General features: G+C 37.2%; 1 protein-coding gene across 1 annotated transcript; it reads right to left on the reverse strand.

The window, feature by feature from the left end:
- Window positions 1–18,714: 18,714 nt before the first annotated feature.
- Window positions 18,715–22,383, reverse strand: LOC144442497 (uncharacterized). The gene is made up of 3 exons (XM_078131859.1): window positions 22,268–22,383; window positions 21,005–21,159; window positions 18,715–19,576 (listed from the first exon to the last, which is right to left on the reverse strand). Exons 2-3 carry the CDS (start codon window positions 21,012–21,014, stop codon window positions 18,813–18,815), a joined length of 774 nt encoding a protein of 257 aa, XP_077987985.1. The 5' UTR covers window positions 21,015–21,159; window positions 22,268–22,383; the 3' UTR covers window positions 18,715–18,812.
- Between the last annotated feature and the right edge of the window lie 4,244 nt (window positions 22,384–26,627).

Genomic DNA, 26,627 nt, shown 5'->3' on the forward strand with positions numbered 1-26,627 from the left:
GTCAGTGAAGTCTTTCGACAGTCTTTAAGATGCGTAGAAAAGGAGTATAATCGTAAAATGAACGTCTCGACTTTCGTATAAATAAGAACTAAACTAAACCAAATATTCTCAAGACAAATTGAAAAAAAGAAGTCACATTTACAATGTTAAATGTCCTTTGAATAGTACCAGAGAATCAGCAATGGCCATTAAATGGCACGTTTTCGTTTATTCCAACGTATTATAACAGAATCCCGCGTGATTGCAAGTTTGATATGTACTTGGGTGTTTGCACGAGTACTTGTGATACATGTTGTTCTCCAAGTCTGTGGTCGTACTTGATCATGAACGTAAAGAGTGAAAAAATAATTAAAAAAAAAAAAGAAAAAAAAAAGAGTGAAAATATAACAGAAAACGCCGCAACTGGCATTCGGGCAGCATAGAATTATGTTATTTTTACATAATTATGTTTAGCAAAATTCCGTAACGATTATGCGACTTCTTGTACAAGGAATCATGTTATCGCACAATCGTTTGAATGTCATTTGCATACAAGTAGGCAATAAAGTTTTCGGTATTGTACTGTGCAGTGCAAATGCCACTATTGAGTATGAGGGCGCACCGGTACGTGCAAGTAATCACTGGTGCATATGCAATCATGGATACTATATATAAATGTATATGACTTACTACAAGAACAGGCACAGATAATTAGTAATTGATACTAAGTATCACTCATAACTCAGTTCATAGGAACATCATGCTACATTAGAGTGGTTAAAAACTGACTAGAATCATCCTTCATGAATTTGTAGTAGTAGTTGTTTCCAATGGTGTAGTAGTTCCTTCGTCAGTAGTTGTTTCCAATCATGGTATACTAGCTAGTTCCTCCGACAGTAGTTGTTTCCACCGGTGTAGTAGTTCCTCCGCCAGTTGTTGTTTCCACCGATGTAGTTGTTTCCTCGTCAGTAGTTGTTTCCGTCGGTGTAGTAGTTCCCTCGTCAGTAGTTGTTTCCACCGGTGTAGTAGTTCCTTCGTCAGTAGTTGTTTCCACCGGTGTAGTAGTTCCCTCGTCAGTAGTTGTTTCCACCGGTGTAGTAGTTCCCTCGTCAGTAGTTGTTTCCGTCGGTGTAGTAGTTCCCTCGTCAGTAGTTGTTTCCGTCGGTGTAGTAGTTCCCTCGTCAGTAGTTGTTTCCACCGGTGTAGTAGTTCCCTCGTCAGTAGTTGTTTCCACCGGTGTAGTAGTTCCCTCGTCAGTAGTTGTTTCCACCGGTGTAGTAGTTCCCTCGTCAGTAGTTGTTTCCACCGGTGTAGTAGTTCCTTCGTCAGTAGTTGTTTCCAACGTTGAAGTAGTTCCTTCGTCTGTAGTTGTTTCCGTCGGTGTAGTAGTTCCCTCGTCAGTAGTTGTTTCCACCGGTGTAGTAGTTCCCTCGTCAGTAGTTGTTTCCGTCGGTGTAGTAGTTCCCTCGTCAGTAGTTGTTTCCACCGGTGTAGTAGTTCCCTCGTCAGTAGTTGTTTCCGTCGGTGTAGTAGTTCCCTCGTCAGTAGTTGTTTCCGTCGGTGTAGTAGTTCCCTCGTCAGTAGTTGTTTCCACCGGTGTAGTAGTTCCCTCGTCAGTAGTTGTTTCCGTCGGTGTAGTAGTTCCCTCGTCAGTAGTTGTTTCCACCGGTGTAGTAGTTCCCTCGTCAGTAGTTGTTTCCGTCGGTGTAGTAGTTCCCTCGTCAGTAGTTGTTTCCACCGGTGTAGTAGTTCCCTCGTCAGTAGTTGTTTCCGTCGGTGTAGTAGTTCCTTCGTCAGTAGTTGTTTCCGTCGGTGTAGTAGTTCCCTCGTCAGTAGTTGTTTCCGTCGGTGTAGTAGTTCCCTCGTCTGTAGTTGTTTCCACCGGTGTAGTAGTTCCTTCGTCAGTAGTTGTTTCCAACGTTGAAGTAGTTCCTTCGTCTGTAGTTGTTTCCGTCGGTGTAGTAGTTCCCTCGTCAGTAGTTGTTTCCGTCGGTGTAGTAGTTCCCTCGTCAGTAGTTGTTTCCGTCGGTGTAGTAGTTCCTTCGTCAGTAGTTGTTTCCGTCGGTGTAGTAGTTCCTTCGTCTGTAGTTGTTTCCGTCGGTGTAGTAGTTCCCTCGTCAGTAGTTGTTTCCGTCGGTGTAGTAGTTCCTTCGTCTGTAGTTGTTTCCGTCGGTGTAGTAGTTCCCTCGTCAGTAGTTGTTTCCGTCGGTGTAGTAGTTCCTTCGTCTGTAGTTGTTTCCGTCGGTGTAGTAGTTCCCTCGTCAGTAGTTGTTTCCGTCGGTGTAGTAGTTCCCTCGTCTGTAGTTGTTTCCGTCGGTGTAGTAGTTCCCTCGTCAGTAGTTGTTTCCGTCGGTGTAGTAGTTCCTTCGTCAGTAGTTGTTTCCGTCGGTGTAGTAGTTCCTTCGTCTGTAGTTGTTTCCGTCGGTGTAGTAGTTCCCTCGTCAGTAGTTGTTTCCGTCGGTGTATTAGTTCCCTCGTCAGTAGTTGTTTCCGTCGGTGTAGTAGTTCCCTCGTCAGTAGTTGTTTCCGTCGGTGTAGTAGTTCCTTCGTCAGTAGTTGTTTCCGTCGGTGTAGTAGTTCCCTCGTCTGTAGTTGTTTCCGTCGGTGTAGTAGTTCCCTCGTCAGTAGTTGTTTCCGTCGGTGTAGTAGTTCCCTCGTCAGTAGTTGTTTCCGTCGGTGTAGTAGTTCCCTCGTCAGTAGTTGTTTCCGTCGGTGTAGTAGTTCCTTCGTCTGTAGTTGTTTCCGTCGGTGTAGTAGTTCCCTCGTCAGTAGTTGTTTCCGTCGGTGTAGTAGTTCCTTCGTCAGTAGTTGTTTCCGTCGGTGTAGTAGTTCCTTCGTCAGTAGTTGTTTCCACCGGTGTAGTAGTTCCTTCGTCAGTAGTTGTTTCCACCGGTGTAGTAGTTCCTTCGTCAGTAGTTGTTTCCACCGGTGTAGTAGTTCCTTCGTCTGTAGTTGTTTCCACCGGTGTAGTAGTTCCTTCGTCAGTAGTTGTTTCCACCGGTGTAGTAGTTCCTTCGTCAGTAGTTGTTTCCACCGGTGTAGTAGTTCCTTCGTCTGTAGTTGTTTCCAACGTTGTAGTTGTTCCCTCGTCAGTAGTTGTTTCCACCGGTGTAGTAGTTCCTTCGTCAGTAGTTGTTTCCGTCGGTGTAGTAGTTCCCTCGTCAGTAGTTGTTTCCACCGGTGTAGTAGTTCCCTCGTCAGTAGTTGTTTCCACCGGTGTAGTTGTTCCTTCGTCGGTAGTTGTTTCTAACGTTGTAGTAGTTCCTTCGTCAGTAGTTGTTTCCACCGGTGTAGTAGTTCCTTCGTCAGTAGTTGTTTCCGTCGGTGTAGTAGTTCCTTCGTCAGTAGTTGTTTCCACCGGTGTAGTAGTTCCTTCGTCAGTAGTTGTTTCCGTCGGTGTAGTAGTTCCCTCGTCAGTAGTTGTTTCCGTCGGTGTAGTAGTTCCCTCGTCAGTAGTTGTTTCCACCGGTGTAGTAGTTCCCTCGTCAGTAGTTGTTTCCACCGGTGTAGTAGTTCCTTCGTCTGTAGTTGTTTCCAACGTTGAAGTAGTTCCTTCGTCAGTAGTTGTTTCCACCGGTGTAGTAGTTCCTTCGTCAGTAGTTGTTTCCGTCGGTGTAGTAGTTCCCTCGTCAGTAGTTGTTTCCACCGGTGTAGTAGTTCCTTCGTCAGTAGTTGTTTCCACCGGTGTAGTAGTTCCTTCGTCAGTAGTTGTTTCCACCGGTGTAGTAGTTCCTTCGTCAGTAGTTGTTTCCACCTGTGTAGTAGTTCCCTCGTCTGTAGTTGTTTCTAACGGTGTAGTAGTTCCCTCGTCAGTAGTTGTTTCCGTCGGTGTAGTAGTTCCCTCGTCAGTAGTTGTTTCCACCGGTGTAGTAGTTCCTTCGTCAGTAGTTGTTTCCACCGGTGTAGTAGTTCCTTCGTCAGTAGTTGTTTCTAACGGTGTAGTAGTTCCCTCGTCAGTAGTTGTTTCCACCTGTGTAGTAGTTCCCTCGTCTGTAGTTGTTTCTAACGGTGTAGTAGTTCCCTCGTCAGTAGTTGTTTCCGTCGGTGTAGTAGTTCCCTCGTCAGTAGTTGTTTCCACCGGTGTAGTAGTTCCCTCGTCAGTAGTTGTTTCCACCGGTGTAGTAGTTCCCTCGTCAGTAGTTGTTTCCACCGGTGTAGTAGTTCCCTCGTCAGTAGTTGTTTCCGTCGGTGTAGTAGTTCCCTCGTCAGTAGTTGTTTCCACCGGTGTAGTAGTTCCCTCGTCAGTAGTTGTTTCCACCGGTGTAGTAGTTCCCTCGTCAGTAGTTGTTTCCACCGGTGTAGTTGTTCCTCCGTCAGTAGTTGTTTCCAACGGTGTAGTAGTTCCTCCGTTAGTACTTGTTCCCAATGTTCCAGTTGTTCCAGTAGTTGTTTCCAAAGGTGTAGTAGTTCCTTCGTCAGTAGTTGTTTCGAATGTTGCAGTTGTTCCTTCGTCAGCTTTTGTTGTTTTCGAAATTGTAGTTTTTCCGTCATCAGTTGTTTCCGATGGTGAAGATGTTGAGGGATCTGGTGCTAAAGTGGTTGGCAACTGTGTTGCTGTAATTTGAGATAAAGTTAATTGTTAATATACCGAGAACATGCCATCTGCAAGGCCTAGGATCTATGCAAGGTGACAAATACCTTTGACATTGTGAAATATTTTATTATACTGCATACCCCAGATGTCCTCTTTGGAGAATACCAACGTTTCTGTAGACGCAAACTGTACGACATAATAAAGATATTCCTGGTACTGATTGAAACAGGAAGAGGCAACACATAGCTACACTAAGCATCAACTATTGTGTCCACGAGTCATCGCACACATTTTGAATGCATGTCAAATTGATTATAAAGCTCCAGTTTCAGAACGTCCAAACTTTTTATGTGTGCGTGCGTGCGTGCGTGCATGCGTGCGTGCGTGCGTGCGTGCGTGCGTGTGTATTGTTCCTTTCCGAAGGCGGTATTGTATATCATTGACAAGAATATTCAAACCCCAGTTTTCATAATAGAAAGTTTTAAAATAGTTGTAGCCTATCTACGCAAGTTGAGTGTGCAGTTTTGATTAGACGAGATATCAAGTTCAACGAGACTTCCCACGAGGTTTTTAGGAAGTGTTAACTACCACGGGGACTGGAGGATTTCATGAGTTTTCCCAAAGAAAATGTGGGTTCTAACAAATTTTTATTTTCAATGGGAAGGGAGGACATAAAAAAAACCACGCTACTATTAATTGTACTAAAATTGTAATTGCCGAGTAGATGCTGTGGCCAATCCATGGTCACATATTTGATCTGGCTAACACTTTCATCATCACATATGGAAATCAATATGTAATGGAAACATTTTATGGCTCAAAGGCCAATGTGTTCCCAGGATGAAATTATAGAATGGACAAAAAAATAGTAGTTCTATCACTTCTACAACGTTAACGGCAACAGCTATGTTTGATAGAAGTTGTAAATATACTGTCATTGAAGCTAGCTAGTGGGCAGCAAAAAGTAATATCACCACTGACAATAACTGACAGTGATATCATGATAAGAATTACTGTATCATGAATTAATATTTCGACATTGACTATTTCTGATAACGAAAATGATTTTCAATTTCCAACTTACGTAGTTGTTGTTATAACTGCCTGATGTCTTGTCGGGAGGGGGTAATGAAAAAACACTAGAAATTGCAAGGTGGGCTAATCGCTTTATTCATGAGTCAGTAGAAGAAACAGCACTTTAAAGGAGAGCCCCACCCCCACCCATCCAATTACAAATGACCACAATATACCCCGGTAATACAAACAAGTAGCACACGGCCATTCATGTCAAAGTATCCGCAGACTACTTTGTATTTATAGTAGAAGCATGCACACTACTAGCAGCAATGGACAGAAATCACAGTCAGAATTCGGGTTGTTCTTGTTCTTTCTGCTTGTTCAATTTTACTATCAAACAGATGGAAGGAAGATATTTGATGCATATTTAATTTCTGTCAGCTTGTTCGGGTTGTGTATTTTCTTTCTGTCAGGTTGTTCGGGTTGATTTTCCGAACAGGAAGAAGGAAAATGCGACCAAATTCGTTGTGAATTAGATCGAGTAGAGACACAGCCAGTAGTGACAAGCCTTTCCTTCTGCTGTCTGCTTGTTCGGATTGAAACATTTCCATACTGAGAGGTCCGTCTCCGCTAGCTATCTTTGTTGTATCTAAACTTGTAGTCAGTCTTACTAAACTTTATATCTCATCTCACTGAAACTGCATGCTTAGTCTGTTACGGGTTTCCTAATTGACATTTCGATTCAATATATTGCAATGATTATATGATTGTTGTTTGTCATGACTCGTAATAAAATGATTACTTACTTTCTTCCATCTTAATACTCTCAGGGTCAACTGAGATGTCATAACCGGTTGGATTGTCTTCGAAAGCATCTACAAGTGCATCTGCTACAGTATCATTGGTCAAGGTTGAATCTTCCCGATACTTGAACGCCACCGAAAAATAGCAGATCACACTTCCTTCACTGATAAAGAAATATTTGCACACACAAAATTCGTCAAGAGAAAATTGAAAGAAACTCGCGAAAATATTTCACTATAAATGAAATGTTGGAAAGAAATTGACATGTGTGGCAATTGAGCCCATGACTCTGAATAGGTCAGATCTCTCACCAACCGAGCTAAAGCGTCAACTGCATTTCGTGTATTCATCCTGGTGTGTACCCCTCTTTATTGTGGCAGGTGACAAAGACCAAGTTGAAATAAAGATCTTAACAGTAGAAGTTGGGTTTTGTTTAATTTACTTACAAACCTGAGACTTAAACATCCACAGGGTCCCTGTCTATGAGTCACAGATTACTAAACCAATGTGTATCATACAATGATACATGCAAAGGATATTAAGGTGGGATAAATTGAAAGAAACTCACCCCAATATTTGGAATGGGATTGAATTGAGGGAAGAAAATAAAAAGTTGCACGTTAAGGAGTATGTATGTATGTATGTATGTATGTATGTATGTATGTATGTATGTATGTATGTATGTATGTATGTATGTATGTATGTATGTGTGTGTATGTATGTAATGTATGTACGTACGTGTGTGTTTATGTGCGTGTGCGTGCGAGTGTGCGTCCATGGGGAAGCGTGGGACACGTAGTGCCACGTACGTATGTATAAATTGTGTGTATATATATATATATATATATATATATATATATATATATATATATATATATATATATATATATATATATATATATATATATATATATATATATATACGAATGTCATGCTTGAAAGACAAGAAACATTACCTGAATCTAATGACCTCTGATTCAATGTAATCTTTATGATCTTTGTATATCTTGTCCAACTGTTTAAAGACAGAAAATAAAAATGTAATGACACTTTGATTAATGTTGAGAATTGACGTGAATAAGTACTACCATGCAGTGTTTAGCTAGTTCATACATACAGTATATCGAGTTTTACTGCAACGATGATATAATTACATGTCAAAGTTTTTATTGCGGCAATGAATTGGCACACCTCAACATGTACCCGTGCTTTGTTCACATATATTTTGTAAGCGATGCGATACTATATAATTTTTAACTCGAAATTACCTATATTAGATAACTTGAGTATATGAAAATATCAACAACATACATGTGTCAGAAATCGTTCTTTACTACTACTTATTTTGAAGACGTCACTACATGAGTTGTTGATTTTATCCGTAAGAGGTTTGAATTCTAGCTTTTTAGTTCTGTGCATGACATGTTATTTCCAAACCGTTACTCTAATCACATAATAATCCAATATAAAACTGTGATGAAGGGATATGTTTTATAGCAATATTACAACAAAGACATTGGCAACGATGGATAAACAAGGGCGCGACATTAGCAATTGTAATATTCAGGAGTGTTGGTCGTTTGAGGCGCTCTAATTTTGGATGCGAACGAAAACATTCCTTAGTATGTCTATGCCGTTGTATAATGTAACCAGCTCGACTCACCCACGGTTGACCCGATGTATCACGTCAAGAATAAGTCATTAAGCCTAAAAACTAATCGAACTAATATTATCCCAACAACTACTTACCGTTTTAATGACGTCTTTTTCTAAATCTTTATAATCCTTTGAATCACTATCGCTTAGTTCATCAGTCCAGTTATGGCTTGTTATTTTCATTTGACCCGCGAATGTTTGTTGAATATCTGAAAAAGAAGGAGTAAATGATTTATCAAACAATAAACACATTAATATCATTGTTCATGATGTATTGTTTGATAGTTGTCAGAATATATCACAACATATGATTAATTTGTATTGTTTTTTTTTAAATAAATCATGTCAGCATTGCACAATATTTCCTTGTGCAGATAAAGGGGTATGTAAACTTACCAAGTCACTATTTAAAACTCACACAATTAGTAACAGGCAAGTCAAAAGTAGATTTATATGGATACGTTCTCATTAGTTGTACGTTCCCTTTCGTATTTCCTTGTATAACAACTAAACGTAACAACAGCTAACCCATCAGTTATATTGCATGTATGTATTATTCTTATTTATATTGTAGTTGAGTTTATATCAGGAATTATGGATGAGCTCCCATAAACTTCAGACCAAGGCGTTTAACGCGAATTGTTTCTGGTAAATATAAAAAACAAACAAATGAACCATGTCTTGGCTTGAACTTGAATAATTGTTGCATCCATGCAATAATCATCGTGATGTGAAATTTGCTATTCTTGACCTCATAGTTGCAATTTTACTCACCTGAACCAGTATCTGTCGCTGACAATATAAAAAATAAACAAGAATTCAGTGAAATGGAACATAAATATTAATTTAAATTATAAATGATATCTTGTTTTGGGGTCACTTTATTTCGGAAATGTTTCTGACGCTACAATTATCCACAAAGAACATAATTAATTATTGAATGTGTTATCAAATTTGATATCACTTTGTTACAGACCAAAAATAAGGTCTGGTTTGCGAGAATGGTTACAGGTGGGTTTGAACTCCTAAAGTTGTCTCACTGTGTGGTATTCAAATACATGTCGTCTTTACACTGCCCTTTGTGTGTGGAGAGGAATATGAAACTATCACGAGTGGTGTACCCTGTAGATACAATGTACATCAAATTTTCATATCCTTGACGTGCTTGAAATCCGGTTGTTTGTGATGTGCATCACATACTACATATAATTGTAAAAACACATTGGAATTACTTACTTAATAAAACTATTGGAATGGTGATAACAAGAAACAGCGCAATAACAGATGCAGTGACAATCCAAATAATAGACAACCGTTTAGACGTTTTATTATGCTTCTCTAAGTCTCTTTCTAGTTTCCAGTCATTCAATTCAGTCACAGATGTCCATCGTGTTCCATCATAAACAAGAGGTTTTCTCTTCTCCCCGGTACCATTTTCCCTTGGCTCGTCACCGGTGTCGTCTTCGATGCCAAGTTCAATGGTAGCTTCATCAACATCATATGCTGGGTTATTGTATGACATCGTTGTCGTTTCAACTCTCTCTGCTCTCCCATTTTGAGCTGCCTTTAAAGACACCAACAAATAATAAAGTCAGAAATGGAAATGAAAACTCGACATATTCAACGAGGTTATGTAAACGTTTATTTGTACGTTGTCACGCAAACCGAGTTTTGCTTAATAAGTACAGGATAGGGGAGGGACCACAAACACTCAGACTGGAGAAATAAGAAAGAACGAACACACACAGATGTCACAGGTTTAACTTAAACTGGTCTAATTTTCTCTCTAAAGAAAGAAATACAACACTTCGTATAGCAAAATTGCTTGTACGAAAAAATATGTTTAAATCTATAAACTTAGAGTACACTAAAAATTACTGATGGCTGGTTATGGCAAATAAAACCACGCACAATGTTCGATGTAAAGTCTCGGATGCAACGCTCAGTTCCCAAGCAACAACAGAGTTCAGAACTTTCCCATACAGGAATCCAACAGCATATTACAGCAACGTTGTAGGTTTATCACAGATCAAACTCTGAAGTGTAGACGTAGCTCCCAGAACTGTCAAACATTGTCCCTTTTATACTAGTGTCAAAATATATCGGTTGCCACACCCGATTGGATGATCATAATTGCCACCAGGTGACCTTCATGGTATATGCAAATTCAACCGAGCTGTTACCCCCTTTCCAGTCATTTGTCGAAACACATTATGCTAATTTACTACCTAACTGGTACCATATGCGAGCAAACATGCTTGTGCTTTCCATATCTTGTCAACAATCTATTAATGTCTATGTAAAAATGTGTACGTGATATAGACACATTCGTAACATTTTTTTTTATAGAAAACATGTATTGCTTTCTGTAGGACCGACCTGTTCCATATAAAGTGTAGCGACATTCTGGAATAAAATTGAAAATTTGAATTTGATTTCCTACTATTTCGGTGCATTGTATCATAGACTGTCGAGACAGTCGTCCTGACTTTTTTGTAACATATATTTGAATGCCACTTTCAATTTGTTGATGAAGTAGAAATAAAACTTGGTAGTTCTTAGACCTTGTAAGTCATTACGCTGAGTTCTATTACACGGTGTACACGGGTAGATTGAATTTTGATCATATTATATTATTATGATTATGTATTTATTTTATCATTACCCCCAACTTTGGTGTGTGTGTGCGTGTGCGTGCGTGTGTGTGTGTGTGTGTGTGTGTGTGTGTGTGTGTGTGTGTGCGTGTGCGTGCGTGCGTGCGTGCGTGCGTGCATGCGTGCGTGCGTGTGTGCCTGCTTGCCCGCCTGCCTGTCTGCGTGCGTGTTCTGTAAGAATTGATATTTCATCTAATTCTGGAGATATAGAGTTAAACTTTATTGTAAGAGAGCAATATTATTTTTCCGGTCAGCCAAGGAAAATACGAGTGACCCACGGAGCCTTGTCATTACGAGTCGCCAAACAAAACTCTTCGGTCACGAGTATTTTCCAGCTGATTTAAGAAAAAATATTGGAGAATAAATTAATTTTATCTCCTGAAGCCTAATTCACGACACCTCGGGGATAATAATGGCAATTTTGGAATGGAACGTTTTAACTCATTTTCCGAGCACTACAGAATCAATGACGTAGACGCGAGTTGTCGTGACGTAGAATGACCGGAGTAAAAAAAATAACAATATTTTTGTTCAAATGCATTTAACTTAGCTTGCGTGTGGTGTAACTACATAATTTTACCAAATATTTTTCCCCGTTCAACCAAGGAAATACGAGTGACCTAGTGCCTGCCACTACATGAGTAGTGACAAAACCCTTAGGTCAAGATCATTTATGGTTGAATGAATAGAAAATATAGGTGAATATTTACATTATACCCCCTCAAGCACAACTGCTTGTAACTGGACAAAGTTGATCGTTTTACAGTGATTGCCCATCACTTGTTACTAAGCAACCATAGTAACCCGACGTTGTATGTTAACTATTACAAATTCTGCTGGGATGACATTGGTTGTAACCGAACAAAATTAATCATTGTATATTATTGGCATTTGGGTAAAGCCACTGATCACGACACTACGTTCACATACCAACAACTCCACTCTTGTTTTATTGACAATTAGCAGATGTGAGCAGCCGTGACTCCAAATAGTCGCCATCACATAATTTACAGCTTACAATGTGCTTGTTTCCTCGTAGACTCTAGTCTATGTATATAAATCCATTATTTACTTATAGTACCAAGCCTATGTATGCAAATTCCTTATGCGAAGAATCAATCGGGTAATTATTTTATCATCTCGTCAAACTTCAAAGCATTGCTGCGAAGCTAGTATAGAAATTCGTTTAATTACGGACTATTAAAGTTGTTGGCACTATACGCAAGTCAACCAGCTCTGATTGTATGGTCGACAAACCTGCATTTTAATCCTTGTCGCTGACAGAGTTATAAAACGAATCACTCAGCATATTTTCTGACGAGGCTAAACTAGGACAATTGTATTGGCTGAGACGACTCTGCCAATATCATCCAAATACTCCTGAAGTTAGGACAATAATCTATGTTTGACATCTCTCGTACACTTAAGCTTATATATGTAAGTATGGTGGTGACAGTAGTTTGACTTTAGATAACCCCGATAACAACGGCATGACGATGAAACAACAAACACTAGTTCGATCTCAATCTTTTCTGTTAAACATAATTTTGATAATCAACGGACCACAGTGTTGTTCTAGCCAGTTCTACGGGTTAGGTAAGTATATAGGCTCATTTAGACAAAACTATTGAAATAGTCTCATGACAAAGTCGTATAAGAAAAGAACACATTTTAACCCTATATTCTCTATCTCTAGCACGGGTACTCGAATCAATCTGTATGTTTTTTAAAAACAATATGTTTAGTAAATAAGTCTTATTTACTATACATATTTTTTTTTTTAAAAACCATGCAGATTGATTCGAGTACCAGTGATCTCTAGTGATGTAGTTTTATGTTTTAATGCTCAGCCCAAATGAATAAAATACTGGACATTGCCTCCATGACACGCAAACCAATTAAAATTAAAATAAAATATGGCCAATAAATTATCCAGACTATAGCTACTTACTGACATTTGTTATTTAATAAGCCTTTGTGTGTATAGTGTGGTGTATTGTATTCGATCATGTGTGTCGTCGTACTCCAGAAGTAAAGCAAACAGAACACGCCTTTTTTGAAAAAAAAAATGAAAATATGTTACATCGACATTTATTAATTTTCACTTAAACTGTCAGTATTGAGTATTATAAAAGGACGGAGAATCGTATCATGTCAAATTTACGATAGAACATATTTTTCTTTGCCGCAATTTTGATGACAGTCAAACGTAGAAACCTCGCTCTTACGAAAAAAAGTTGATCATGTTGAGATCGCATCGATGGAACTGGTTCGAACTTTTTCAGGATGATGATTACTTTTCTTGAAGGTCAAGTTGTGAAATAAGTAATGAAAAGTGACTGTTCAACTAGCTTTCTCGTTCCTTTTGTTAAGGAGATATGATAAAGGGGTTTCTACACTCTCAGCTGATATATAAAGTTGGATTTAATTGTAATAAAAACATTTCAGAACTTTCATTTGTCAATGTAACATTTGTTCAACTAATAATCTTTTACAACAGCCGAGTAACTCTGTTGTTAAAAGAAACAATAACTATTTTATTGTACTTTGAAGTGCATTTCCATATTAACCTATCGCATTTAAACGACCACAATAGACAAATTCCAATCACGTGTTGACAAAAGTATTTGGACACTACAAACGTATATAGTAACGTGTACTTATCAGCAATTAGACATATTTTAGCGTACAGTATGTACACTCACAAACAACAGATAAAAATCATCACGTACACCAAACGTAACTCAGTTTTATGCAGGTTATGCTAGTAGACGTGTTGGTAACACGGTTGTGATTAAGTATATAGTAACCGATCAATAATGCTGGTATCAAAGTTTATAAGAAAAGAGGCAGCCATTCGACATACCTTGTCAATCACGATCAGAAATTGACACACAAGATAACAGGCGTACGTGTTCATACAGATTCATTCTCTAACAAGTATTAAAACGCCATGACATGTGTCCACATAGCCAGGGACAGAAAGTATGCTTCATGGTAAAGTTAGCAACACAAATACAGTGTGAAATGACAGTGTGAAACTCTACACCACGTTAAAAACAAAGTAACCGAGAAGCAAAGATCATCATGTTGCTAGCGCTGTAAACACAGTCTGTAAGCTTATTGACGGCATATTTTAAAGTCCAGGGTTTCAATCCCCGGTTCTCACATTATTGTTACCTTATCAGTGTAACCATAAGGATTAGATTACGATTATTTGCTCTGGATCAAGTTTTTCTATAGCACTGCCAGACACTTGTTTTTCACCCACCAAAGTTAGATTTTGCAGACCACCGTTAATATTACACTGCAAACAAGATACTACTTTGGACAGTAAATAAAATGTATACCATGATTACAATCAATTCTAAAAGTCACTTGACAACAATTACAGTAAAATGTTATTAAGCGTCAAGTATAGTGGTGACAACTGTTTAAAGCTACCAGGAAGTTTAAGAAGGAATGCATTTACTGTTGGGGGTTTTGCTACATTTACTGAGTGAACGGCTGTTGACGCAAGTGATACGCAGAAACAACGTCACCACAGTAAATATGTCAGTCAAATCTGACAACCGAAATGGATTTGGAGTTTATGGCTAGCTGAAAAATCGCGAAATCCTTAAATGTCCTCAGGAAAAGTAGAACTAAGCCAGGACATACAAGTTACTGGACAGTAAAAAAAACTAATTCAACCGTTAAAATATATTAGTACATGATAATTTATAGCATTACGATAACACATAGGCCTAGCAAATACCTCAAATTCCAATGAAACTGTGTTAAAAGTAAGCAGTTTGTATCCAGGAATGGGTAAGGAAGTGAATATTGTCTTCAAGTTGTCAATATTATAATTATGGAAACTTTGAATTTGGCAGTGTCCCCTAATGTGCATCGCGTGTACATTCTGAACAATGATTTACAGTGGCGGGAGTTGGAGTACAGTTCTAATTATAGACAAGAGTACAATGTGAATGTATCGAATTCCATTGTCTTCAAACTAAATTAATGATAAAAGTAGTGTGTTTGTTACTACTTGCTAAAAGGTGCAAAGTCAAAATAAATACAACATAATGGGCACGTTCGAATAAAGAATGGGTGTGATACGACTCCTTATAATTTAGTATTCGACAGATGCTACATTGCTAGACAAATAATCATAAAAGCTAAAACTGTAACTGTAGTACATGAACAAACAAGAAATAAAAATCTCTTTCCATGTTGAGGTACCATGTCAGTCTTAAAAATTTTTAGAAACATTCCACAGAACTCGGGAGAACTTCACTTAGGATGTAAGCCTGAAATGTTTTCATAAAACTATGATGTATCGTCAAATAATTTATGCCACCATATCAATCCTACAATATACTTACATTAGTAGGACTGTAATAAGAAGCCATAATGTCGCCTGGTTTGTTGTCGTCACGGGACTTCTATCTTCTCTGTGGTCAGTTTAAGTCCGAAGTGACTTTAAACAACCCTTCTTATTGCGCCACTCCTTCTAATAGTATGTGATTTGTGAAGTAATTTGCCCTCAATATTGCCACCGCCCTAACGTTGACCTTGTTGGCCGAATCAAACAGGTGTCATAGAAACTCGAAACACCATCCACCATTGAAATAAAGAGGACAGCTAAAACAATACATATATAAATATATGACCCCAGGGTCATTCAAAGTTTCGCAATACCTATTTCGTTATAAGTTCCCTCGCAAATGCTGGTTTGACAACGAAATAATTTTACAAACTCTAGTAACGAGGTCTTGAATTATACCAATAACCTAAAGGGAACTAATTCTAAGTACGTACAAATATTAGATTCACAGTAAACCGTTTGTAATGGTTTTGGCATGATGAACATACACGAATTCCGTACTATACATAGGAATGGTACGTATACTGATCGACGAAATCTACTTACAATAGACATTCCAAAGTTGTCTAGTCAGACGTCAGTAAATGCATGCTGGTCGTTAACTGTTTATTCCACTTCATGTATGTAATCTAACACTGTTAGTAGGTGAGTGGGTACTGTCTACGTAACATGTAGTAGCTAGAATGGTGGTGATTAGCTACCCTCTACTTGATAAGTAGAAACTAGAATGGCGATGATTAGGTACCCTCTACTTGATAAGTAGAAACTAGAATGGCGATGATTAGCTACCCTCTCCTTGCTACCCTCTCCTTGATAAGTAGAAACTAGAATGGCGATGATTAGCTACCCTCTCCTTGATAAGTAGAAACTAGAATGGCGATGATTAGCTACCCTCTCCTTGATAAGTAGAAACTAGAATGGCGATGATTAGCTACCCTCTCCTTGATAAGTAGAAACTAGAATGGCGATGATTAGCTACCCTCTCCTTGATAAGTAGAAACTAGAATGGCGATGATTAGCTACCCTCTCCTTGATAAGTAGAAACTAGAATGGCGATGATTAGCTACCCTCTCCTTGATAAGTAGAAACTAGAATGGCGATGATTAGCTACCCTCTCCTTGATAAGTAGAAACTAGAATGGCGATGATTAGCTACCCTCTCCTTGATAAGTAGAAACTAGAATGGCGATGATTAGCTACCCTCTCCTTGATAAGTAGAAACTAGAATGGCGATGATTAGCTACCCTCTCCTTGATAAGCAGAAACTAGAATGGCGATGATTAGCTACCCTCTCCTTGCTACCCTCTCCTTGATAAGTAGAAACTAGAATGGCGATGATTAGCTACCCTCTCCTTGATAAGTAGAAACTAGAATGGCGATGATTAGCTACCCTCTCCTTGATAAGTAGAAACTAGAATGGCGATGATTAGCTACCCTCTCCTTGATAAGTAGAAACTAGAATGGCGATGATTAGCTACCCTCTCCTTGATAAGTAGAAACTAGAATGGCGATGATTAGCTACCCTCTCCTTGATAAGTAGAAACTAGAATGGCGATGATTAGCTACCCTCTCCTTGATAAGTAGAAACTAGAATGGCGATGATTAGCTACCCTCTCCTTGATAAGTAGAAACTAGAATGGCGATGATTAGCTACCCTCTACTTGATAAGTAGAAGTAATTAGAATGGTGCACGGTGATTGGGTACCCTCTACTTGATAAGTCGGGGTTTGAATGGCGGTGATTGGATACCTTGTATTTGATAAGTATGAGTTAGAATGGTAGTGACTTGATACCCTCATCTTGATAAGTAGTAGTTACAATGGCGACAATTAGGTACCTCTACTTGATAAGTAGGAGTTACATTGGCGATAATTGGATACCCTCTACTTGATAACGGATGGCTTGTGTATTAATTATATTACACAATAAGTGTGTATTGTCAAAGACATATCAGAAACAGATATATTGCCCACACTTTGTCAACATTACATGACTGTAAGAAAAGTGAAAATTGAAGAGAACAATTCACAATATATTAATGTCAGCAATTTGATATTTTATTCCATACTGAATTTTGGAAAAAAAGTAACTTGAAAAAATGACAATTCATATCAAAAGACATGGAGTACATTCTGAGGTAATAAAAGTTATGAAAAATACTAATACTAGCACAAACGGTATAAATATTTGAGCAATACCTATTAAAGCCCCACGTTACCCCCCCCCCACCCCCTCACCCCGAGATTTTGGCCTCTGACTCCACGCGAGTACATACGGAGTCAAGTGTTCAAACCCTGTAGTAAACATCATATTCCAAGGAGTGGTTTATTGCTATTATAGTTTAGCAGTATATTTAAAAATGTTAGAAATTTGGAAAATTGGGGAAACAATCTATAATCTGGATGATAAAATAGACGCAGCGATTGGTTCCGAAATCTGAATATCAGTTGAATTTGTTAATCTGGCTAGTATGCCTTCAAGTTTGTACGATGTGGCTTCAACGACCTTATCAGTAAAGTTACTAATCCCAAAGTTCCCAGTGTATAGAGGTTAGTTCATGGCTAGCTCATTCCAATGATCTTCAATAATTTTATATCTCTTATTTTCAGAGAAGTCACTATATTTGGAAAGTGGTGAAAATGACTTTTCATAACTCACTGGATATCAACTAATTAAAATCTGCTAGGACAAAATCAGCCTCATCATTATTCCTGGCCTCTATAAGACAGTAATATCATGTAAACACAGGATAATCTGCGTCAGATTCATTAGAAATCTCATTCCGGAGCCAATTTTGACAAATTACAGTTGTTCAGGAGTCATTTTACGGCACCAATATAACAAATAACGCATCTTCATGTTTATCAAAATGACCTCCCGCAAGTGCGGTGTGTTTTTTAAAAGTTTCACCCCCTCACACCGTATAGTAAAACCAAAACCGTATAGTAAAACCAAAACCGCTCCCTCCTCGCCCGTCAGTTAAAAATGACCGGCCCTTAATGATACATATAGGTGTTGTGTCGTTGACGCAATATTGATTACAGTCATTATTAATTCTAAATATTCCTGATCATGAAGTATTATATGTACAATAGAAGTGTCTGTTAGTAGCATATATATGGTTTGGAATTTTACATATCAGAAAATTATGACGTGTAAAACAATAACACCTTTTTTTCTTCAAAATTCAAAAGAGAAACGAAATACAATGTAGAAAACGTTCGTGTTTTTGTTTTTATAAACAGTAATGTGCTGCAATAAAAAAAAATACATTACCGAGTTTTATCATATTAAGTAGTAGTTCCAAACTCAGAGCGTAAATGACTCACAGCGTAAATGTTTGCCTTGTATATTTTCACTAAATACTTAGGCTACTATACGGGACATGTACAATGAATTACATTTGTTAAATGACCGCAGGGGGGCGATATATACTACCGGGGTAGAGGTTTATGGCATCTTGATATTATTAGAGTGTGTCTGGTTATCACCAGTTATCTACAAATATATATGATATTGTATACTTTACTATAATACTACATTGGATAAATAGCTCATCGTTAAAAGAAAGAAGATAACGTTGTCATTGTCCCAACATGTTAATCAAGTATAAACGTCAGCAAAACATTCTTCAGGGGATTTGTTGTTCCACTTATTCGATTCTCCCCCCCCCCCCCCCGCCTCGGTTTCTTCCTCAGCAGTAAAGCTTTACTTTGTAACGTAGATATGTCTCTTACAGGTACTTACAGGCCTCCTCCGAGACAGTAGTTATATATTCCTAAGCAGTACGTTGTCATCTACGGTATCGTTTCTTCAGTAGTCGACGTCATTTCCGATGTCGCAGATGTTTCTTCCATAGAAGTCATTTCCGATGTTGCAGATGTTTCTTCCACAGTTGTCATTTCCGATGTTGCAGATGTTTCTTCCATAGTTGTCATTTCCGATGTTGCAGTTGTTTCTTCCACAGTAGTCATTTCCGATGTTGCAGTTGTTTCTTCCACAGTAGTCATTTCCGATGTTGCAGTTGTTTCTTCCACAGTAGTCATTTCCGATGTTGCTGTTGTTTCTTCCATAGTAGTTGCCATTTCTGATGTCGCAGTTGTTTCTTCCACAGTTGTCATTTCCGACGTTGCAGTTGTTGTCACTTTTGGTGAAACAGTTGTAGTTGATTCTTGAACAGTAGTTGTCATTTCTGGTGTTGTAGTTGTTTCTTGAACTGTTACAGTAGTTATCATTCCCAGTGTCGTAGTTATTTCTTCAACAGTAGTTGTAATTTCTGGCGTTGCAGTTGTTTCTTGAACAGTAGTTGTAATTTCTGGTGCTGTAGTTGTTTCTTGAGCAATAGTTGTTATTTCTGGTGTCGCAGGTGTTTCACCCCCAGCAGTTGTCGTTTGCGCTGTTATAGTTGTTTCTTCCAAGGTAGTTGTCATTTCCGGTGTTGCAGCCGCTTCCGTTGATAACGTAGTTGGCTCTCCAGGTTCAGGAGATGTTAATTCTGCGGTCGTTGTAACGGGTGTTTCTGTGGTTGTAACGGGTGTTTCTGTGGTTGTTAGATCTATGACTGTAAAGTAACATCAATTTTTTAGTATATTATTTGTATCTATACATTACAAAATTGAAATGGTTACACTGTTACACAGTAATTGTTTTATGCAGAATAACAATATAAAACATTATTTTAACTTCCACTACGTTAAGTCGCCTTAAAGGTACGACTGGAGGTGCTTGGTACCCTATTTTGCATATGACTGACTCACTATATGTTTGGAGGTGGAGAACTTGTGATGACTCACTGGCAAGTAAACACCAAAATATAAACATTCCCTATCTGGGTTGTTCACATGCAAATGTCGCATATTTGAATAATCCTGAGTGACACACAATCTGAACAGCTGTTTGCAGGGGAATTTGTCTCATTTTGAAAGGTGTTTTTTTCATTCTATGAAACAAACAGATTGATTTTCAACTAATTTGTGTATCAAGTTACCATCCTACGACATTCACAAACAATTTGTACATGATACATGACCTGTGTGTTTCTCGGAGCACAGAAAAAAATGCTGAAAAACAAGACCCAGAAGCTTGTGCTCTGTACAGCAGTTTGAATTTCCCGCATTTGCATAGATTAGCCATAATCCTCTTTATATAGGGCAGTTCTGTGTTTAAGTATCACACATGTTCTATCATTGATGAGGCATCCTATCGCATGAAGGCAGATTTTACAGTCAAATACTAATATGTACTACAAGCACAGTTTGTATTAAGTTTTCCAGGCGTTACCTTATACACACGCTATGGTTCGATACACAAAATGTATGGATGTGAACGTGTGTGCGTATATGAGTGTCATTATAATTACGTTGCCTCTTTACCGTTGGATATGTTATGTGTCGTTTTTATTTTAGATAGGGAAAGTTTTAATGACAATGAAACAATATTTAGTAAACGTGTATATAGAGAATGAAATGGATGTGTGTAACCTGCATAATTAGCATTATGAATCACACTTTATTCTCAGTATCATCATTATACATATTACATTTACAAAATACTGGTTCTAATGAAAACAATACTGGTACACATTATTTGACGAAACTTCTGCATAATGTCTAGGCTAATTTGCATACTGAGTGAAAACATTTACATTGTTCCTTATATTGTAGAAGCATCATAGCGGTGTGCAATTATTTTCTAAATGTATAGCATTATGGCACAGACATGTACACTTACTTGTCTGTGATTATGGGTAAATGAAGCTTTCTCAATCATGCTTTTCTTCACGATTCTACAGGGTAACTGTCATGTCATATCTTGTCTCAGTATTATTAACAACATAATATATGAACAAGGAATTAAAACAGTAAAGTCGTCATTTATATGTTGTTCTCTGTCTCGAAATTAAACACACACACACACACACACACACACACACACACACACACACACACACACACACACACACACACACACACACCCTATCGATACTAACCTTCTTCCATCTCTATACTCTCAGGATCTACCACTATCGGAAATTCATTTTCCTCATCCTCAAAGGCTTCCACCAATGTTTCTTCTACAATGGTTTCATCCACCGGTTCGCTAGTCCAGAAATGGACGTGAAAATCGCAGATAACACTACCGCTTCTAGTGACAAAAATATCATGAAAGGGTAAATGAAAGGGTAAATCAAACATGATATTGGAGTATATATATGTAATTAGAAAGATCTAGAAAAGATAGGGTCGGTCTAAACGAAAATTTGTGTTGGCCCGCTAATCAACCTACTTTCTCCCATCGATCCTAGATTTTTCAAATACAAAGCATATGTTAAGTCGTTCTTTAGATAGATATTTTTGAAATAACAGGAAAACGTAATGTCATGATATTTATCAGAGAGTGTAATAAATAATATGAATAACGAAAATGTATGTATGTATGTATGTATGTATGTATGTATGTATGTATGTATGTATGTATGTATGTATGTATGTATGTATGTATGTATGTGTGTGTGTATGTATGTATGTATGTATGTATGTATGTGTGTGTGTATGTGTGTATGTATGTATGTATGTATGTATGTATGTATGTATGTGTGTGTGTGTGTATGTATGTATGTATGTATGTATGTATGCATGTGTGTATGTATGTATGTATGTATGTATGTGTGTATGTGAATGCATGTATGTATGTATGTATGTATGTATGTATGTATGTATGTATGTGTGTGTGTGTATGTATGTATGTATGTATGTATGTATGTATGTATGTATGTATGTATGTATGTATATTCATATTCATTTATTGACGAATTTTTCAAATAGAGAATATTGTATCTCTCTGCAACATCTATGGACAAACTGAGTATTTCCTTATAAAAAGTGATACTTTCAGATTTAGCAATAGTATATTTGCAATATCCTCGAATATGGAACATGGAACGTGTGGATTTTGATGTATGATTGAGTATTATGGCGTCTCTCACCTGAAACCAGTGACCTCCGACTCATTGTACTCGTCATAGTTATCGTATATCATATCTAACTACAAGAAACAGGGTTACGTTTGTTATTATACACACAATAAAAAGGGGATTAATGTTCAAGTGTAGGATAATTTGACAAATTACTTCAATCGCTTGAATTGATATTTTTATGATATTTAAATAAATATTCTTGTCAATGACAGCTGTAGCAAGGCTTGGAAACTGCATCTCAATATTGACCGTACATTTAAGACATTTATTACTTACTGTCTCAATAACGGCTTCTTCTAATTCTTGATATTCTTGTGAGGTGCTGTCATTGAGATCTTCAGTCCATTCCTCACTTGTTATAGTCATCTTACCGGAGAAAGTTTGCATTTCTACGGAAAAGTCAAAACAATGGGGTTTCTTTAGCTTTTTATGAATTATTTGTACTTTCCTGAACCTTCGATTTAATACGATAATATTTGCTTAGATTTGAAAATTGTTGTTTGTTGTGTGACGTGGATGAATTAATTGACTTCTAGGAGGTCAGCAAATAAAGGGTAGATACCAATAAAATGTCATCAGTGGGGTATTATTTTGCATTGAATGCATTCCATGAATCCGCCATATGTTTGTACCAACAGTCATCGACATTACTGTATGTAAAGTAGTTTAAGGAATGTAAATTATGTTGTATGCATCCATACTTTGTTATCATAGCCCACCCTTCACTACATAGACAAACACACTTTCAGTAAATTCTACATGACTTGGGATGCACATGTGTTGAGATTTTCATTACGCCATTCATTCCTCCTTCCAATAACGAATGGGATCTTTTTAGAGAGTACAATCTTGAAGTATGACGTTTACATATCATGTTTAAATATATGTTATCTTGAAGTATGACATTTACATGTTTGGAGGTTGCCTTAGACACTGGTAGTGAAAGTGTAATAAACTAATTTAATCCCGAATCCTGTTGTATAGTTTGACAAGATTCATTCCTATGAAGTAATCACATATTACAACATTTCATACATACGTGTATATATATATATATATATATATATATATATATATATATATATATATATATATATATATATATATATATATATATATATATATATATATATATATATATATATATATATTGGTTAGTATTGTTACTTATCTCACCTTTGTCTGGCGCTGTAAATGAAAAAAAAATTTCAGTGAGTTTGATTGAAATGAGAAATGAGATGAGCATTTATATTACGTGTATATTTTAGGATGTGAAGTAGGGTCTATCTGAAAACAGGAACGATAACATCACAGTTCTGACAATATCCATTCATAATTTTTTGCACATTGCTGTCTTCCATACAAATATTCTCAATTAATGTAATGCAATACATAGATATGAGGTGTACTTTGGCGTGGGTACTTTAACTAGAATAGTACATCAACTAATTTAATCCTGAATCATGTTGTATAGTTTGACAAGATTCATTCCTATGAAGTAATCACATATTACAACATTTCATACATACGTATATATACGTATATATATATATATATATATATATATATATATATATATATATATATATATATATATATATATATATATATATATATATATATATATATATATATATATATATATAATATATTGGTTAGTATTGTTACTTATCTCACCTTTGTCTGGCGCTGTAAATGAAAAAAAAAATTCAGTGAGATTGATTGAAATTAGATGAGCATTTATATTACGAGTATTGTTTAGGATGTGAGGTAGGGCCTATTTGAAAACTAGAACGATAACATCACGGTTCTCATAATATCCATTCATACGTTTTGCACATTGCTGTCTTCCATACAATTATTCTCAATTAATGTAATGCAATACATAGATATGAGGTGTACTTTGGCGTGGGTACTTTAACTAGAATAGTACATCATTTGATTTTGACTTTGCTGAGGTTGCGTGTAGACACTAGTAGTGAAAGTGTACAACTAATTTAACCCTGAATCATGTTGTGTAGTATAGACTACACTGTGTCTTTAAACTTGACATCAATACAACATACATAAATCAAATACTATACTTACGACGAGTTAATACTATAGGAATGGTAATAACAAGAAACAACGCAATAACAGATGCAGTGACAATCCAAATAATAGACAACCGTTTAGACGTTTTATTATGCTCCTCTAAGTCTCTTCCCAGTTTCCATTCATTCAATTCTGTCAGAGATGTCCATCGTGTTTCATTGTTTACTGGAGCGGTACCATTTTGTCCAGATTCTTTTCCCTTCCAATCATCATCATCATCATCATCGGATTCCTTCTCAACACCAAGTTCTATGGTAGCTTCATCAACGTCATATGATGGATTCTGGTACCACATATCACTTGTTCCTTTACCATCTGATCCTCCATTTTGCTCTTCCTTCCAACGGAAAATAAAAACAGTTTCAGGAAGACCGATTGGAAAAAATGAATCTTGATCATTCTCAGTGTGTTCAATGCCACCATTAAGTTGTTGTCAACCTACACATGTTGTTCTGTCATAATATGCAAATGAGAAATTTTACTTGCAAGTACTTTTTTCCGTTGACCTTGTTATCTATAAATAAGAGGTCTTGGATATGACCTCAGTTTGACCCCACTGATCAAAACAACATGTGCACAGTTACAATGCACTGCCATGATTAGGTTATATATCAATGTGGTGGGATTAGGACGGGTAGAGCTGGATTAGGACGGATAACAGGATTAGGGTCAATGGACGTCAAGGACTATAATTATATAGATGTATGTGGATTATCCATAGTTGTGTTAATCAGTCCAAATAACTGATCTAATTTGTGTCATTCAATATGCAAACATCAAATAATTAAATCTGCAAATATATTGCAAATTTTGATCATTGCAGCTAACAGTATAAACATATCGTCTCTCTATTTCTGGTCTTCCTAAGGTTATCTATCTGTTGACCCCAAACTATGTCATGTGTTTACATTTCAAGGTGATTTATACAAATAATAACCACAAAACTACTCAAATCAGAGAGTCGTTGGTATTTACTGATACCATTCAAGTAAATTATTAACTTCCAGTCTCACCCAGGTCGTATTCATGAACAATCATGGATATCAGTGGGCGTTGTCGCACTATTTTATTCTTATCTGCGACCGGTATGTTCGTTTTTGGATTTAAAGAATTTAAAAGAGGTTTGTCAGGATTGATATACATTCCTATTAAATTAAACCATATGTTGATCTCTAACGTCCGGCTTTCTTTGGGAAGTAGAATTAGAGAAATGAACACATTTTTAATTTGGATTTCGAAGACAGGCTTCATCACGTAGCGATGTTCTTTTGTTCGTGATACTAGGAATTTACGTGGCCATATTCTTTTGTTCATGATACGCGGAATTTCAGTGATAAGGTGTGATGCCCGTGTTGTCCATTGCTATAGTTGAATTACGTTATGACATCACAATGAGGATATGATATCGGATGACAACGTGAGAAATTGGGACGAGAAGTCGATATCATCAGACACGCCGGTAGTCACGACTCTGTGCACACATACCATAGATTCTATGGTCATTTCTAGCACGGTAATAGGAGCAGAGTCCATCACAATCTCTTTTTAGTAGTCTGAGTTTAGACTTGCAATGTCTCTCCTCTTGTCGGCTAATAATAACTATCTAGAAGCAACATGCCCTTTAGTTAGTGACAATTGACTCAATGCGTTATAAAAATCAATGAAATGTACTAGCTACATAGGCATGTTATTGTGTTGAACACGTAGACTTCGGCCAAGAGGCAATAAGATATAATACCTCTATGTAATATCTACCTAAGTATAATCAATACGGAAATGTGTGGACACCCGGAGCAATGTTATTATCATATCCTGTCTGATAATCCCATCTAAGCCAGTAATTATCAGCTATAATATATCATTGTATCTGGTTATAGCCATTACCCCCTGTACATGCATGTCAACATAGACATAAGTATTTAATATAGTCCGTGTTTCTGAAATCTGTCAAAATACGTTGTAAAGAGAGTAACTTAGGGGTAGAATGCGGCGGATAGAAACGTACAGATATTCACAGGACAGGAAAATAGATCGAGACAGACAGACAGACAGACAGACAGACAGACAGACAGACAGACAGACAGACAGACAGACAGACAGACACTTTATGATCACGACAGACTGTATGTTTATCGAATACAAAAGAATATCAAGGTCAAACTACACTTTGGATTTCATCACATCAAGCCTATCTTACCTATGCCTATACAGAATGCGTATATCGTTTTCAAATCACTGCATGCTCTTTTAGCCTACGGCCAAGTATTTCAAGAGCTTCATAAATTATTTTATCGAAGAAATATCGGTGCAGCAACTATATGCAAAATGTTTTACTTGGAAAGTAATACACAACTGCACTGCAGTGGTGGAACAGCTCCAATCTAATTAGCTAGGTTCCGGGTTATAAAAACTAGTACGTGACATGGTAATTGATCATTCTTAACATATCAATAATTCTTTCATTATGTTCTCATCGGATGAGCATGAGTTCTTTTGCATCAAGGTGTTGAGAGAAACATTCAATTTTTTTTTAAATTCAAAT

This window comes from Glandiceps talaboti, chromosome 1 (assembly GCF_964340395.1).
Source record: "Glandiceps talaboti chromosome 1, keGlaTala1.1, whole genome shotgun sequence".
In the NCBI taxonomy this organism is placed as follows: domain Eukaryota; kingdom Metazoa; phylum Hemichordata; class Enteropneusta; family Spengelidae; genus Glandiceps; species Glandiceps talaboti.